This window comes from Parasteatoda tepidariorum, chromosome 7, assembly GCF_043381705.1.
Source record: "Parasteatoda tepidariorum isolate YZ-2023 chromosome 7, CAS_Ptep_4.0, whole genome shotgun sequence".
In the NCBI taxonomy this organism is placed as follows: domain Eukaryota; kingdom Metazoa; phylum Arthropoda; class Arachnida; order Araneae; family Theridiidae; genus Parasteatoda; species Parasteatoda tepidariorum.
Genome location: NC_092210.1, coordinates 9,868,004 through 9,881,974, shown reverse-complemented (window position 1 = coordinate 9,881,974; position 13,971 = coordinate 9,868,004). Strand labels below are relative to the sequence as shown.

General features: G+C 29.0%; 1 protein-coding gene across 3 annotated transcripts in view; it reads left to right on the top strand.

Annotated features, from left to right (window-relative positions):
- LOC107436283 (serine/threonine-protein phosphatase 1 regulatory subunit 10) overlaps positions 1-13,971 on the top strand; it is a 59,070-nt gene that overhangs the window by 12,752 nt on the left and 32,347 nt on the right. Inside the window, exons 3-4 of one of the 3 annotated variants that reach the window (XM_016047925.3) lie at positions 2,604-2,711; positions 8,002-8,099. In XM_016047925.3, the coding sequence (XP_015903411.1) occupies positions 2,604-2,711; positions 8,002-8,099 (206 nt within the window). Of the gene's footprint in view, positions 1-1,919; positions 2,025-2,603; positions 2,712-8,001; positions 8,100-13,971 lie in introns of all 3 variants that reach the window. The other 2 variants (XM_016047926.3, XM_016047927.3) reach the window with 2 other exon arrangements.

Below are 13,971 nucleotides of genomic sequence, written 5' to 3'. Positions count from 1 at the left end.
TGTTGTAACTAAAGTTATAGTGCTTATTTTTACCATGCATTGATACTTTGGAAAGCAAAAACTTCACTAACTTTTTATCAGTTTTTTAAACTTGTCTTGAAACTAAATGTGTGTTTTTCGTACTAGCACAAACTTGTACTGCAATTTAAAAAAAAAAAAAAAAAACCTGCATTGCTGAATTTGTTTTTTTCGTTCAATATCGTTTTTTAATATCCACTATACAACATCTTTTGTTATTGTATTTCCCTTACTAGTTCAATGGATGTTTGGTCAACATATTGAATCTATTAATTTAATATTTAAATCTTTAATAATTTTCAACTTAAGTGTATAGTAAAATTTTAGAATTAAAATTTTTCGTATTTTCAACTTATATGTTTGCATATTTGCTAAATATGTTTTTTTTCTTCTTTTCCTTAAAATCAAAAATATTATGAAGATTAAAGTCCCAATACAGGATTTGTAGTAGTTCGGAGTTTTTTGATGAATAATATTTTGTCTTTTTTGTCCTGATTTGACCTTTTGACCTGATTTAAAAAGATCTTTATTTTTTGCCTCTTGATCCTGATTTCTAAGGAGCATTCCATTTTCTAAGTAAAAATGTAGGTTTTAAAATAATTGTTTTGAAGAATCGAAGGATTTTGATTTTCCATTCAACCTCTTATGTTTAATTAATAATGCTTTTAAGAATCGCAAATTTATATAATTCAAACTTGGGGATTGCTCACTATTTGTATGCATGTTCAGTTCCCACAGCATTTGTTGTTTTAAACTTTTCGGGATTTCAGTCATTGAATATTTCACTGTTTAAAATTTTATGGTGATGAAATCAATGATTGCATTCATATTTATTATTTTAAAATTATTTAATTAAGGAATTCATAAACTCTGTTACAAATTAAGATATATTTTGGTATGAAGGACACTGTAAAATCTGTAAAGCACTGTATTGTAAAAATCTTTTTGGTATTATGTTCATTTCACAGTAAATTAAAAATTTAGTGCTACATTATTATACTGGAAACTGTTATAACTTTTTGTTCTAAATGGTAATTCTCAAATTAAAAATCGTTCATTTTATTATTCTTTAATGATAAACTTAGCCTTTTTAAAAGGAGTCTGGTATATACCTACTGTTTCAAAAAAATGTCCTGATTTTTTTTTTGATTTTTTTTTTTTTGGAAAATGTCTATTATTCCTTTAGCCCACCACAAAGTCTGTCATTGTAGCACTTTTTATTCTTTGTGAAAAAGAATGAAGTACCTGCTATTGCGCTTAATTACAATTATGTTAAAGTAAATTTTAGGAAGAGTAATTATATTTTTTAAATTTCTGCATTTTGTAAAGTAAAAAACTGTTCAAATTTTTCCTTTATCCTTTTGCAAGACAAATTTTAGTTTAGGAAAACCATCTGAATAAAAAGTAAGAACTATAACAATTTTGGTGAGTTATTGTCCAACATAAATGGGACATTCCTCTGAAAGGGTTAAGCTCCTATATTCTTGGTCACGAAAATGTGGTTGGTATAAATCTTCAAAGCTCGTTCAACTATAAAACACATTCTGAGCATTTAAATTATTTTTTTTGGTATTAAGTCTTATATAATGTAAAGATTATTTTGACGTCTCTTTAAGTTAGTGCTTTCAAATACATATTTTTTGACAAAGTCAAACAAATTTGTCCTTTTTATGCAGCAGTCTCTTGCATTTCAAGTCACTTGCACAACACCAAAAACATCAAACTTCTTAGTTTCCCATCTAAATTTTCTTTACTTCTTAATATTTTCTAATTAATAAACCTGGTTGAGTATTGTTCCAGCTTTTTTTCTCTAAATAAATGAGGTTTAAAAAAGAAAAGTTGCAATCGAAGAAATGTCTATCCATTAAGGATGAAATGTTTTTTTTTTTATTTAATGATAGACTCGATTTTTGAAGCTGGTGCGCCATGAAGATGGTAAATGGAAAGCTTTATCTACTGAAACTGATGAATTATCAGAGGAAATAGCAATTAAAGAGAAAACTTATGTAAGTATATGGGCAGTGGTAGCTGAATGAAAAAAACAATGCAGCCTGTTAATAATTAGTTGCTGCTGTCCTAACATTGTTTAATAAATGGGCCTCATTTGAGTGTATCTTGTTCCAACTCTGCCTTAGAGTAGCTTTCCTCCTTGCTGATGAAGTTTTTCTCTCAACTGCTGATGTTTTTGGTGTGGTCTATTCTAAATCTTGTGGCATGTTCAAGTTTGCACTTATTAAAAGTATCAATGCATGTTCATTCATGAAATTGCTTATTCTGCTTAAAAAATTGAAATCTTTAAACATATGTGGCATCATCCAATAATACAGCATAAAAATTACGCGTTATTTTTATTTTACATGTAAAGTTATACCTGAAAACTCGGATTGAAAAAATTTTTTGCGAAATATATTACAGCAAAAAATCACTTCTTGTCTATGTGTGAATTATTCTTTTCCAAGTTTAGCTTCCTACTAATGGCTAAGGATGCGTTCAATTTTGGAATTCTAGGGAGAGTGCAGTTAGTTACCTTTTAAAATATATTTGAAAAATAACTCCTCTCCTTAGTAAAATTATTTTCTCTCCAGGCTTGGAGCACAACCACTTCTACAGTGGGCAGTGCAATAACCTTTGATTCTGAAGAAAAGTTTTCTATTAAAAGAATTAGTTGGGTTGATTTGGATAGCTTATACCAGGTAAGCGTGTAAATTAAGCTGGAATATTTTTAAGTTTAGCCTCCAAAAGGAAATGGCACCACACATAACAAAATTTATAATTTTTTAAAAAAAAATTTTAGGCTTTATTGAATGTATTTTTAGTATACAGACTGGAGGAGAAACTAAGTGATGTTTTATTCACAGGACCATAAATCAAAAGATATAACTAGTCTGTATACATTCTGTTTTTACATATCAGGGGTCTGTCCAGACATTTTGTGAAAGGTCCGTTTTTCGTGAAATTGTGAAAAAATTACTCACATTCTTTCAACCAGGGTCCGTTTTTATGAATTTGTGCAAATAGGGTCCGTTATTGCAAAAAAAAAAACTTTTTCAAGGAGTTTTCAAATTGTAAAGACATACAAGATTATGCTCAACGCTATAAAATTATAATTAAAAAATTAAATTTAAAAAAATAAACAACAATTGCTGCTTCTAAATTAGAGATGCAACATACAAATATTTGGTATTTAGCCTATACTGCTGAACGCAGAATATTAATTTCGGACGAATAATGGAAGAATCGTCTGCCGAAGACAAAACTTAATTCGCTTACATCCATCTTTCTTGTTTTCTGCCCTGGAAAGGGTTTATTCGATTAACAAAATAATAATGAAGATAAATTTGTGAAGGGTCCGATTAAAAGTAAAACCATTTTGTGAAGGGTCCGTTTTTAAGTCAAAATATTTTGTGAAGGGTCCGTTTTTATGAAAAGATATTTTGTGAAGGGTACGTTAACGGACCCAAATTTCTTCTAAACAGAACCCTGCATATATTCTTTTTTTTTTTTTTCTCCAAAAGTTAAGTGAATTTAATTCAGAGGTTACTGAATTGAATATGAAATCTTACTTCAACATAATTGTGAAATCTTCAATTAAGTTGGAATAAGGTTTTTGTGATAACATACGAAACAAGCACAGCACCGTAACACAGGCCAAAATTTAAAAGTAAATAACCTAAACCATACCATTCCTTTTCATTAATTGTTAAACTACTAATAATTTTATGGTGGTTTGAGTCAGATTTCAGTAATCTCAGACCATGATTTTTTTTCTTCAATCCCTGGTACAAATATTAGCCCTGAACAATAAGTAGAGCTACAATACTTAGGAAAGATATGGCCTGCCAACTGAACCTCAAATAATATTTCAGATTTATTTATTTATTTATTTTAAAACTTTTTTTAAGAAACATTGTTTGATAACTAATTTTGTTACGCTTAGTGCCATTACCATGTTAGAATTATAATTATTGTTCTTTTTAATTGTAGTTCAGGACTTAATTATAGTCAGCAGACATTAATATCTGGTTAAGACAAGAAAAATATCGTATAAAATAACTTAAGTAATTTTATAGTATGTTAATCAGCTCTACTTCTGCCAAGATAACTAAATATTAATAAGTTATTATCATTACATTGCTGTCGATTCTTTTAGATTTAATTTTTATATCTATATTTAATTTTTATTTTTAAAACGGTAGCAAATTTACGACTTATATTATTTCTTGATATGATAAAAGTAATATTTAAAGGTCTTTGCTACCTTTATTTGAAAAGTGCGTGAAAACCTAAAATTATTTCTAATCTAAATAATATAAGTGTAAGGTTGTTGAAAGTTATAAATAGTAATAAAGCTTTTTCAATTTTTCCTTAATAAAAGTGTTAAAAAAACAGGTTACACAAGCCTCTAAAAAATGAACCAACACTTATTGTCTCTATAACAGCATTTATTTATCATATGAAAGTTACTCTCTTCCTTAAATAATAGTAAGATTTTTTTTTTTGCTATAAGTTTTTCCTTAATAACTCAACTGCAAAAAACGTAATGATGAGAGAAAAAAATTAGCTATCCTATGTATTGAATACAGAAATATTTGAGAAACAAAGCTGGCAATTGTCTCCTCCCCTGGACTGAGTTTTGACATCTGTCATGAATTGAGAGGAGGGAATATAGAAAAGTTATTCCAAAATTTTATTTTCAATATATTTTATAGTTTAGAAGTTAAAGAAGTTCTGATTTATGCGAAGTATAATTTGTAACTTCATATCTATTTGCAAGTTGAGCATCCAATACATATTTTAGTCTGGACAAATGTGATAATGCTGTTCGAAGTTTTTTTTTTTTTTTTTTAAGTTTACTTTTATAGCAGTATGATTCAGTGGCTCATGGGTGCATGAATAATGAAACCATATTTAATGACAAGCAAATTTAATAAACATAATAAAACGACATGATACGAAAAGAGGCTCGCCAATGAGCCATCCAGTTCAAACCTTTGCCTGTCACATAAGTGATTACAGCGCCCTCTTCTGGTCAGGCAGAAATTCTTAATGTAAGCTAAGGAAATAAAAATTAAGTTGATAGAACTAACAAGTTCAAACTTGTAAAATTTTTATGTGTAAAGCTCTCACGATTTCTTAACTATTCATTGCGTTAATTAGCTCACTGGTTTAAATAGCTATGTCGAGCAAAGAGATAGTAGAATAAAAAACATTATTTTTTTTGTAATAGAAAAAGCCCTGGTAACCCCCTAACTGTTATTCTTGTCAACTTGGGTTTGATATTTTTCGGTTCAGCATTTTATAAATTAAATGTAATCAGTATGTTTTTGCTTTACTAGCACTAATATAAGTTAAGTCGATCTTAGTATTTTTGCATTAAACCCAAATGAATTCCGAACTATAAGGTATATTGACTATTAGTTTCAGCATAAAAAGTACATTAGGAGCGATATCTTGCTTGTCTAGCTGAAAATTATACCTCCTTATGCATTCAAGATGGCAGCTAAAGCTCTCACTGGAAGAGAGGAAAACTTTAAAGATATTCATAATACGATATTTGCTTAGCTGTTGCTGCCACTTTAATAACTTGTAAACCTATAAAGTTTTGAGTTGAGTTTTTTATATCGATAGTTTTTTAATTTTCTAGATATATATTTTGCATTTTAATAAACTAATTAAAAGGTACTTAAATTATTTGTTATATCTTAACTGCAGGGTGTTCTAAATTAGATTGCTAATTTTCAAAAATTAGCAGCAGATTCATGTATAGCAGAGCCTGAATTATCCTTCCTAAGTTTAGTTTTAGTTCAAGCCGTTCCCTTCTACGGCTTTTTCGTTTTGCATAGCTGTAAGGAAACTTCTTGACAGTGAACAATAAAAATATCAATATAATTTTTGTATGAGCAAAAACCTTTGTTGATTTACAGTATTATGTTATTTGCCTAGTTCACTGAGAATTGTTTAGTCTCAAATTTTGCACTTAGCAGATTTCTCAGTTTTAAAGGGCAGCAATGCTTACATTTCATGATGAAATAACTGTACTAATATAAAAAACACTTAAAATTATTTAAATGAAGCTTAATTTAAAGTTTCGTTGAGAAGCAGGGCAAAAATAAATATGTGGGACCTGATTTTGTGCCTCGCTACTAGGATATTTATTCATACAGTGGCAAAATGCTAAGTTTTTCTTTGGTTTACTGATAGCTTCGTTCCCTGTTATATATATTTTTAACTGAAAATGTAACTGTAATGGTGAAAAATTATGTCCTGTTACATGAATTGGCAGGGATTCTTTTTTATTTTTTAAGTGAACTGTTTTCTTGTTTAATCCCGGTCTTATTCAGGATACCCTGTATAAAAATAAAGAACACTATCTACGAATTCATTGCTACGTATATTTACCCTTTTTTTTTTTTTTTTTTTTTTTTTTTTTTTATCCTTAAACTTTCCTCTTTCAAAATTAACTGATTAAATATATATAAAATAAATATAGCTTGTAGTTGTATCCATATAAGAATGCTTAAACGTTTGAATATGGCACTTAACATGCTACAGCTTGTAGTTCTAATTTACATGTAATATCAGAGAGATTACCTACGTAAGCAAGAGGTTAACTGCTAAGGTAATAAACTTTTTTCCTAGTGAATCATATTCTGATAACAGATTAGTAATTGATAACTAAAATCTTGTTTAATTCCAATTTAAACCTTACGACTCACTGTAGCTTGTCCAGTATAATTTATTAGCATGCACGTTCATACCAAGCTTTAAATGTTGCTCTGTATGATACACATCGTGACATGTTACCTACACCTGATTCTTTTAAGGTTAATTGCTAATGCTATTTTTAATTTTTTATCTTTAAATTTCAAACTTAGCAACCTATAAATTTTAATTTTTTATTTATTTGGCACTTGAGAGTCAAATCCTGCCTTACTGCAAAACAATCAACTTCTCATAACATAAAACATTTTAATAGTTATAATTCATCCATCTGACTCACTAGATGTTACTAGTATTCTCTCACGCTGAATGGCACTCCTGAGTTAACTATACTCGAAACATCACACACAATCCTGTAAAATACTTACTGCCTTTCACTTGCTCACTTTATTCCCTCAGTTTTCTGTATGGAAGATAGTATTGAAGTTATTCATAAAGCACATTACTGGCAGATTCAGTCCCCTGTTCATCACAAAACTCCGTACCCTTAGTCCTGGAGCTGTAGTAATGTAACTTCCTCTAATTTGTATAAAATGAAATGGCATGGCATCTAAAAAATACTTTAATGCTATTAAAATTGTACAGCTCAGTTATACTTTGGTAGTGAGGGAAATAAATTTTCCATCAGAATGTCAAGCAATAAAGATGGTTTGGTTCGGAAACATTACACAAATACTTGATAGCTGGGTTTGTGTAAGACATGCTTATGTTACTTTAAGGATAAAATTAATTTGAAAATCTTTCAATGTAGTATTTAGTTTCCTAGTTCCGAAGATTTATTAAAATTTTCAATGTAGCATTTTATCGATTGGATGGTGTCACAACTGTTATCTCAAATCTCTACTTGTACTTTTTTTGCATGAGTTTTGTCTGTGCTTGTTGCTTTAAAAATTCTTTAAAAGAAGTAGTTTTTCCTTCTGCTTTTCTTTGTTCCTGTCTGGTTAAAGCCCTAACCCAATATTTAGAATTCAAGTATTTAATGAATTTCATATGTATTTCTAGATTTAATTGTTTCATGTAATTAGTATAAAGATTAGGTTTTCCAACTTCTGAAATTATTAATTTTAAAAAGCCATTTGAAGGGCAGCAAATTTTCAAAACAGCCATATTTACTATGCATTTGGAATTTCCATCTCTGCTGTTTATTTGCTTTTCTTGAAATAACGCTATTTTGTTTTTAATTTTTTTTTTAAGAAATCAATTTTGTAAACTTTCTTACCCTCTTCACCATATTATATGCCATAAACTCAGTATTATTTTCAGGCTCCTATTGATCCGCAACAGCTGCTAAAAGCATTAGACGGTCATCTCTCTCCTTCTGGTGGAATTAATGGTGTCAAAGATGTGCCAAGATTAGCTAGGTAATAAGGCAGTCTATGTGTAATAGTTCTCTTTCTTTTCTCTTTACGTTATAGTCTATTTCTTTTACAGCTTTGGTGAATTGTGAAAGTATCTGCTGTGAAGCGGAGATTCCAGTTCAACTTAAAAGTTTCAATATTAATTAGTTTTTTCTTTCAGCTAGATTGCCGCCGAATTAGTTTATTTTCTAATTATTATATGTTTATTGTATTCATGTTTATCCTTTATTTTCATTTTGATAAGGTAATTACAGCTTTTTGGTGTTTTCGTTTAATTCTTCTCTTAGGCATAGTCTTTTTTAATCCTATTGTTATAAATAATCCCGGAGCTTAATTTTTGATTCGAAATAAAAAAAATCAAATTTTTAGTAATTAAGGAGCTAGGTTGAAATATTTAAAAGTTTACTAAAACATATCTAATACAATCTAAATTATGAAAGAGAGTATTATAATAAATACATTTCATGAGATATATAACAAAAGGATTAAAAATTAGTTGCTTTATTTCTTCTGTTATCCAATGTACTTGTGGAATTTTTGAAGAAAATAAAGTTTAAATCAGATATATTTGTGTGTTTATTTTAAACCAGGTTTACTAATGCAATGTAGTATGCATTGTTTATAACATACCGTTAGTTTTTCAATCCCTACATATACCTTATATATTAAGAGGACTCCATATTGTAAACTAAGCACTAACAAGAAATATTCTCAAGTTAACTGTGCATTTTTCTACACAGATTAATTTGATACTTTATAAAGGTGACTTAGTAATTTAATACCCAATGCACCTTTATCAAATCATGAAAAGGAATTGTACAGGTGCGTAGCATTTAAAGGTGCTTATTTTTTTATTTGTGTTTTCTAAAAGTCTTTAAGATCTTTTTTTTTTTTTTTTAAGTTCAGGGTTTGTATAAAGTGCTTAATTTTTCTATCTTTTAAAAAGAAATTTTTTCTTTGCCGTGTCGATTGTCGTTATAAATAGCATAATTTTCTCTGCAATGTTAATCAGAAACTAGTTATTTTTTCATTATGTTAAAGTCTACGAAAATGTTTTTGAATTTTATTGATTTTATGTTTATAAATTAACTTAAATAATAGAAAAAATAATTTTTTTTAATGCACAGATCCTAATTGTGAAATTTTTTTTCTTCTTGAAAAGTGATTATAACTTGTTTATGGAAAAAGAGCAAATCGTCTGAAGCATTGGTGGTGACTATGGTTACACGAGGTTTGACTATTTCATGTAGAGGTAACGTCATTAAATTGACTGGATGGCGAGAAAATGGAGTCTGGTGGAGGAAGAGCTCCCTTTTGATTTCCGTAGCAGGAGACGGCCTTAGACTCGGTCACGAAGGGAGTTCTTTTCCAAAGACAAACTAGTAAATTAACTTGGAAATATGTGGTTAGAAAACAAAATAAAAGAAAAAATTTTTCTTCCTTTAAATACTTGATTGCAAAACGGTGCTTTCTTTCGAACTTATACTACATGGAGTCCCCTTATTATAAAAACCACAACGCAAACATTTATACCTAACACCTTAAACAATCTCGGCATCGATTTATTACTGATCATTTACTGTAATTCAATCAAGAAAGTAAGTTTGCATTTTACAACTAGATAGATTTGGAGACATCGAAATTTACTTTTTCTTAAACCACGGAAATAACTGAATGGCATTTGGTTAATAGTATTTTGGTATCAATCAAGATGAGGGAATCTAGCATTTATCAGAAGTATTTTTAATAAGAAGAAAGTAATTCCTTCCGAGTGCAATAAGCTCAGACTCGCGATAAGGACTGCTTGGAAGCGGCATATAGAATTTCCTTTGTTGTTCTCCAAGCAAAGCTTTGACATTTAATAAAATAAATCATCAAAATTTAGCTATTACCTTGTATATTTAAAATTTAGGTAATTAAAAAAAATGCAGAGTTAAGTTTGGCATCGATGTAATAATGATTCGAAGTAAATTTGAAATAATTCTTATAAGTGTTTCAAGATTTTATCGGGGTGCATGTAAAATAATTAGGAACTAATTTTGTTAAAATAAATCATCTTGGTCAACGGATGAGCACGAACATATTTTGTTGGAAATGATAAATATGCAAGTAAAAAAATAATAGACCCATGTAAACCTGAATGACCACATAGAAATGGATTAATGTCTACTAATTGTATTTTATACTAAGATTTGCTTTACCGTCGCCTTCGGCGCTGTACCTCGCGGTATGTTAAATATGTTATATTAATATTTTGCTATTAAGTTTGGATTAAAATGTTTCCTCTATTGACTTTTTTCGGTCTCATTAATTTAATACCTCATTAACCATTTACGGTTCTAGGTTAATACACAATTTCGTTCAGAATTTTTGTTAGAACCAAGCTTATGTGCAGGATAAGGTAGAAAATTTTAATCTTCTGACGTATAACTGCAGAAGGGATTAATAGGGAATCTAGCGCATCGCTAGATTCGCTATTGAAATTTGTTAAAATCGTAAATACGTAGTTTAGAATCTGAAACCTATAATTTTACTAGTCTTAATTAATTATTCTAACTAAACCTGGGGCTCTTAATATTTTATGAAAGTTAGTAACAGCCTTCTAGACATTTGATAATTAGTGGGAACTGGTTTTTTAAATCGTTGCCGTCTTTCAATGTATAACACTGTGTGTGCACGCGTTTTATGTTATTGTGCATACTTATTTTGAGTAGACATATAATGCAATTTAATTTTCAAATTTTTCAGATAATTTTCAATTAAGCTGATCGGTTTTATGTTTTTGAACTTTTGTTTTCTGAGATAATACCAATTTCTTTCAGAATTTACTGAGAAGCACGATTTCCTACGGATAAGGTAATCCAGATCAATGTTTACCACATATATAGTTGTTTAGTCATCCTCCTAAATTCCTTTTGTTTCTTAAAAGCAAAATATTTAGGTTAATTTTCAATTAAGCTGATCGGTTTTATGTTTTTGAACTTTTGTTTTCTGAGATAATACCAATTTCTTTCAGAATTTTCTGAGAAGCACGATTTCCTACGGATAAGGTAATCCAGATCAATGTTCACATATATAGTTGTTTCTCCTAATATAATCGCGTATTTATTTGAATATTAAATTCCTTTTGTTTCTTAAAAACAAAATATCTAGGTTAAATTTTTAAATGTAGTGGAATTTATAAAATATTTATTTAAAACTTCTTTACTAGTCTAAAAATCTGCTTTACAGCATAAAAATTATGCTGATTTTATGAACTCTCCTTATGTAAAAAGATGTAAAATATTTATACTCTTAGCAGTATTTAAGAAATTTATTTAAGTTTTTCCTTTTACTTAAAACCTTTAGTTTACTTTTAAGCATTTTATTTCCTGTCAATTAGTAATAAGTTGGATTATGTAGTACCATAAATATCATAGTTTTGGTTCTTGAAAATTTATACAAGCGCCCCAGTAAGGTGGGTATTAGAATTTAAGACCCTAAAGAATCTATAGTTGTATGTTTTAATGCCTTTGTAGTTTTTTTAATGTTTCAGCTCGAAGAATTCCACCCATGTTCTGTTGCTCTTCTATAAAGAGAGAGAGTGATATTTCGATCAGACGTTTTCATCGTGAACTCCTCTTCGAATGTTTTCTTTCCCAATCCCAGAACTTCTTCAAAATTTTGCTTAATGGATGACAAGTGGTGGACTCCAATATTCTTGAAACTAAAAAAGGATTATGAAGATCAAGAAGTACAATTGATTTTATTAAGGTCAATAAAGGCACTTAGTTTTCAATTGCCTTGGCCTTATTTGTGGAATCAACAGAGGTTTGAGGTTTTCCCCACTTTTTTAAAAAAAATGAGGATTATCTGAAATTATCAATAAATGGGTAACTATATACATTACTAGGTAATTTAAATACTTTTATCTGAAAAAATGGTAAAATATAAGTTCTTTATGGAATAGAATACGAAATTCCAAGGTTAATTCGGACACTGCTAAAAATTACAGTAAAAATACTTTTCAAAGTTATTTGGAACTAATTTGTTTTAGTGGCTGTTTTGATAACGATCGGCTGCATATTTTGTTAATTACTTTTATTGTATTTCATTCAATTCAAATATTTGGTGAAGGTCAATTTTCCAAATGATCGTGAATCGAGCTTTAACTTATAACATTTGTATTTTAAAGACATCTCTTGAACGTGACCTGCTGTTTAAGAAGTTAATAAAATTACGATAAAAAAAAAAATTTACATCATATTTTTGTTTTTAAAAATGCTGTTTAGCTGACAAGTTCTTACTGTGTTGTTAATAAAAAAGCTGTTTAATTATTAACGCCCTTATTTTTTCGTAAAAAATTTATTAAAATTTAAATATGTAAGTTATAAGCTAAGTATTTAATACTGCCTTAAATTGGTAGTGATGCTTCTTAAATTTACAGCAGTTGAAAGTATAAATCTTATATAGAATATTTTAAAACTAAGATAATTTTCAGATTTAATCGTTTATTTAACACTACTGCACATATGGCCGCATTAAGTTAGTTACAATTTTTAAGCAGAAATTTAACAACAAGAAAAAGTGTTAGAATTTACTTGTTTCCCTAAGTTTTTCTCCGGTTGTGAATGACTTTTCAAAAGGTGAGGTCTCTCTTTCCAATATATCTCTCAATATTTTCATTAGCAATTGTCTATATTAGCAGAAACTAGTTAGCCAGATAAGATCTTTGTGACTACGAGTTGCCTTCCCTTAAAATTTGTCTTCTGTTCTCCTGAAAGTGTGGCCATAAAGCTCCGAGCCATCCCTGTGCCTTTGACAGTTACGATGTCTGTCGTCTAGAGAGAGATACCTGCAATGATACTTCTGCGATAAGTTTTCACATGCATAAAGCAGGTATTGGATCCCTGATTTTCTCAATATGCCGTAACTTAAAATTAACTCAATGCTAGAAACGTTCGTAAAAGAGAGAAGGATGCCATATGTAACCTTGAAGACAGCCAGCCTGCAACTGCTTAATAGTCATCACATCGGATTTTTCGATCATTTCCGATGGTGGAAAACGTCACTGGGTCTAAAATTGGAAGTCTAAATGTTGGTGATTTCACAGTTGACTGTTAAAATTCGGATCATTTATGTGATTGATAAAGAAAGCAAATTCTTTTAGTTTTGAACACTATTTTATCTACATCATTCAAAAGGAGCAAATACAATATCTTAAATATTGATGGATTTGTGCACAATTTTTTCTAAGCTAGTAAATTGTAAGTGTGGTGGTCTTTTTCAGCCCAATGCAGTTATTATAAAATGACATATCAATATTTTTGTTAGGTAAATCCAATTTCTTCAATGAATCGAAAGAAATAATTTAACCACTTAATAAGCTACATTTTCTTCTTACAAAAATTTGCAAATAGAGATAAATTTGCACCATAACTAGCTCCAGTTCAAAATACCTTTTATAGATGTGAAAATTTAATCTTAAGAGACCTCAAGAAAAATCTATCTACCTAAAGAAAATTGTAAGTTGTCATCGAAATCAAACATTTAGCTTATACTAAGTCTTCTCGGATTTATCCTCTTCTAAAATTGCACTCTATTATTCGTTGGCAAAAATAGACTGGATTGCTCAAAACTTATGTGTTTATTACAGTTAAAGCAAATTCCGCGTAACACATGAAATTATATAAAGGTATTTAACAAATATTGTTTTATTATGGACTTCAGTTCAAGCATAAGTCATGAAATGTTTTTTGGTGATTAAAGCAACAAATTGTTGAAGACATCAGTAAGTATTCTTCTAAATCTGCTTTTTTTAGAATTTTTTGTTAAATGCAAGAGAGAGAAAAAAAGAGATTATTTTAAGATTAATTTTATCATGTAATTTAAAAAA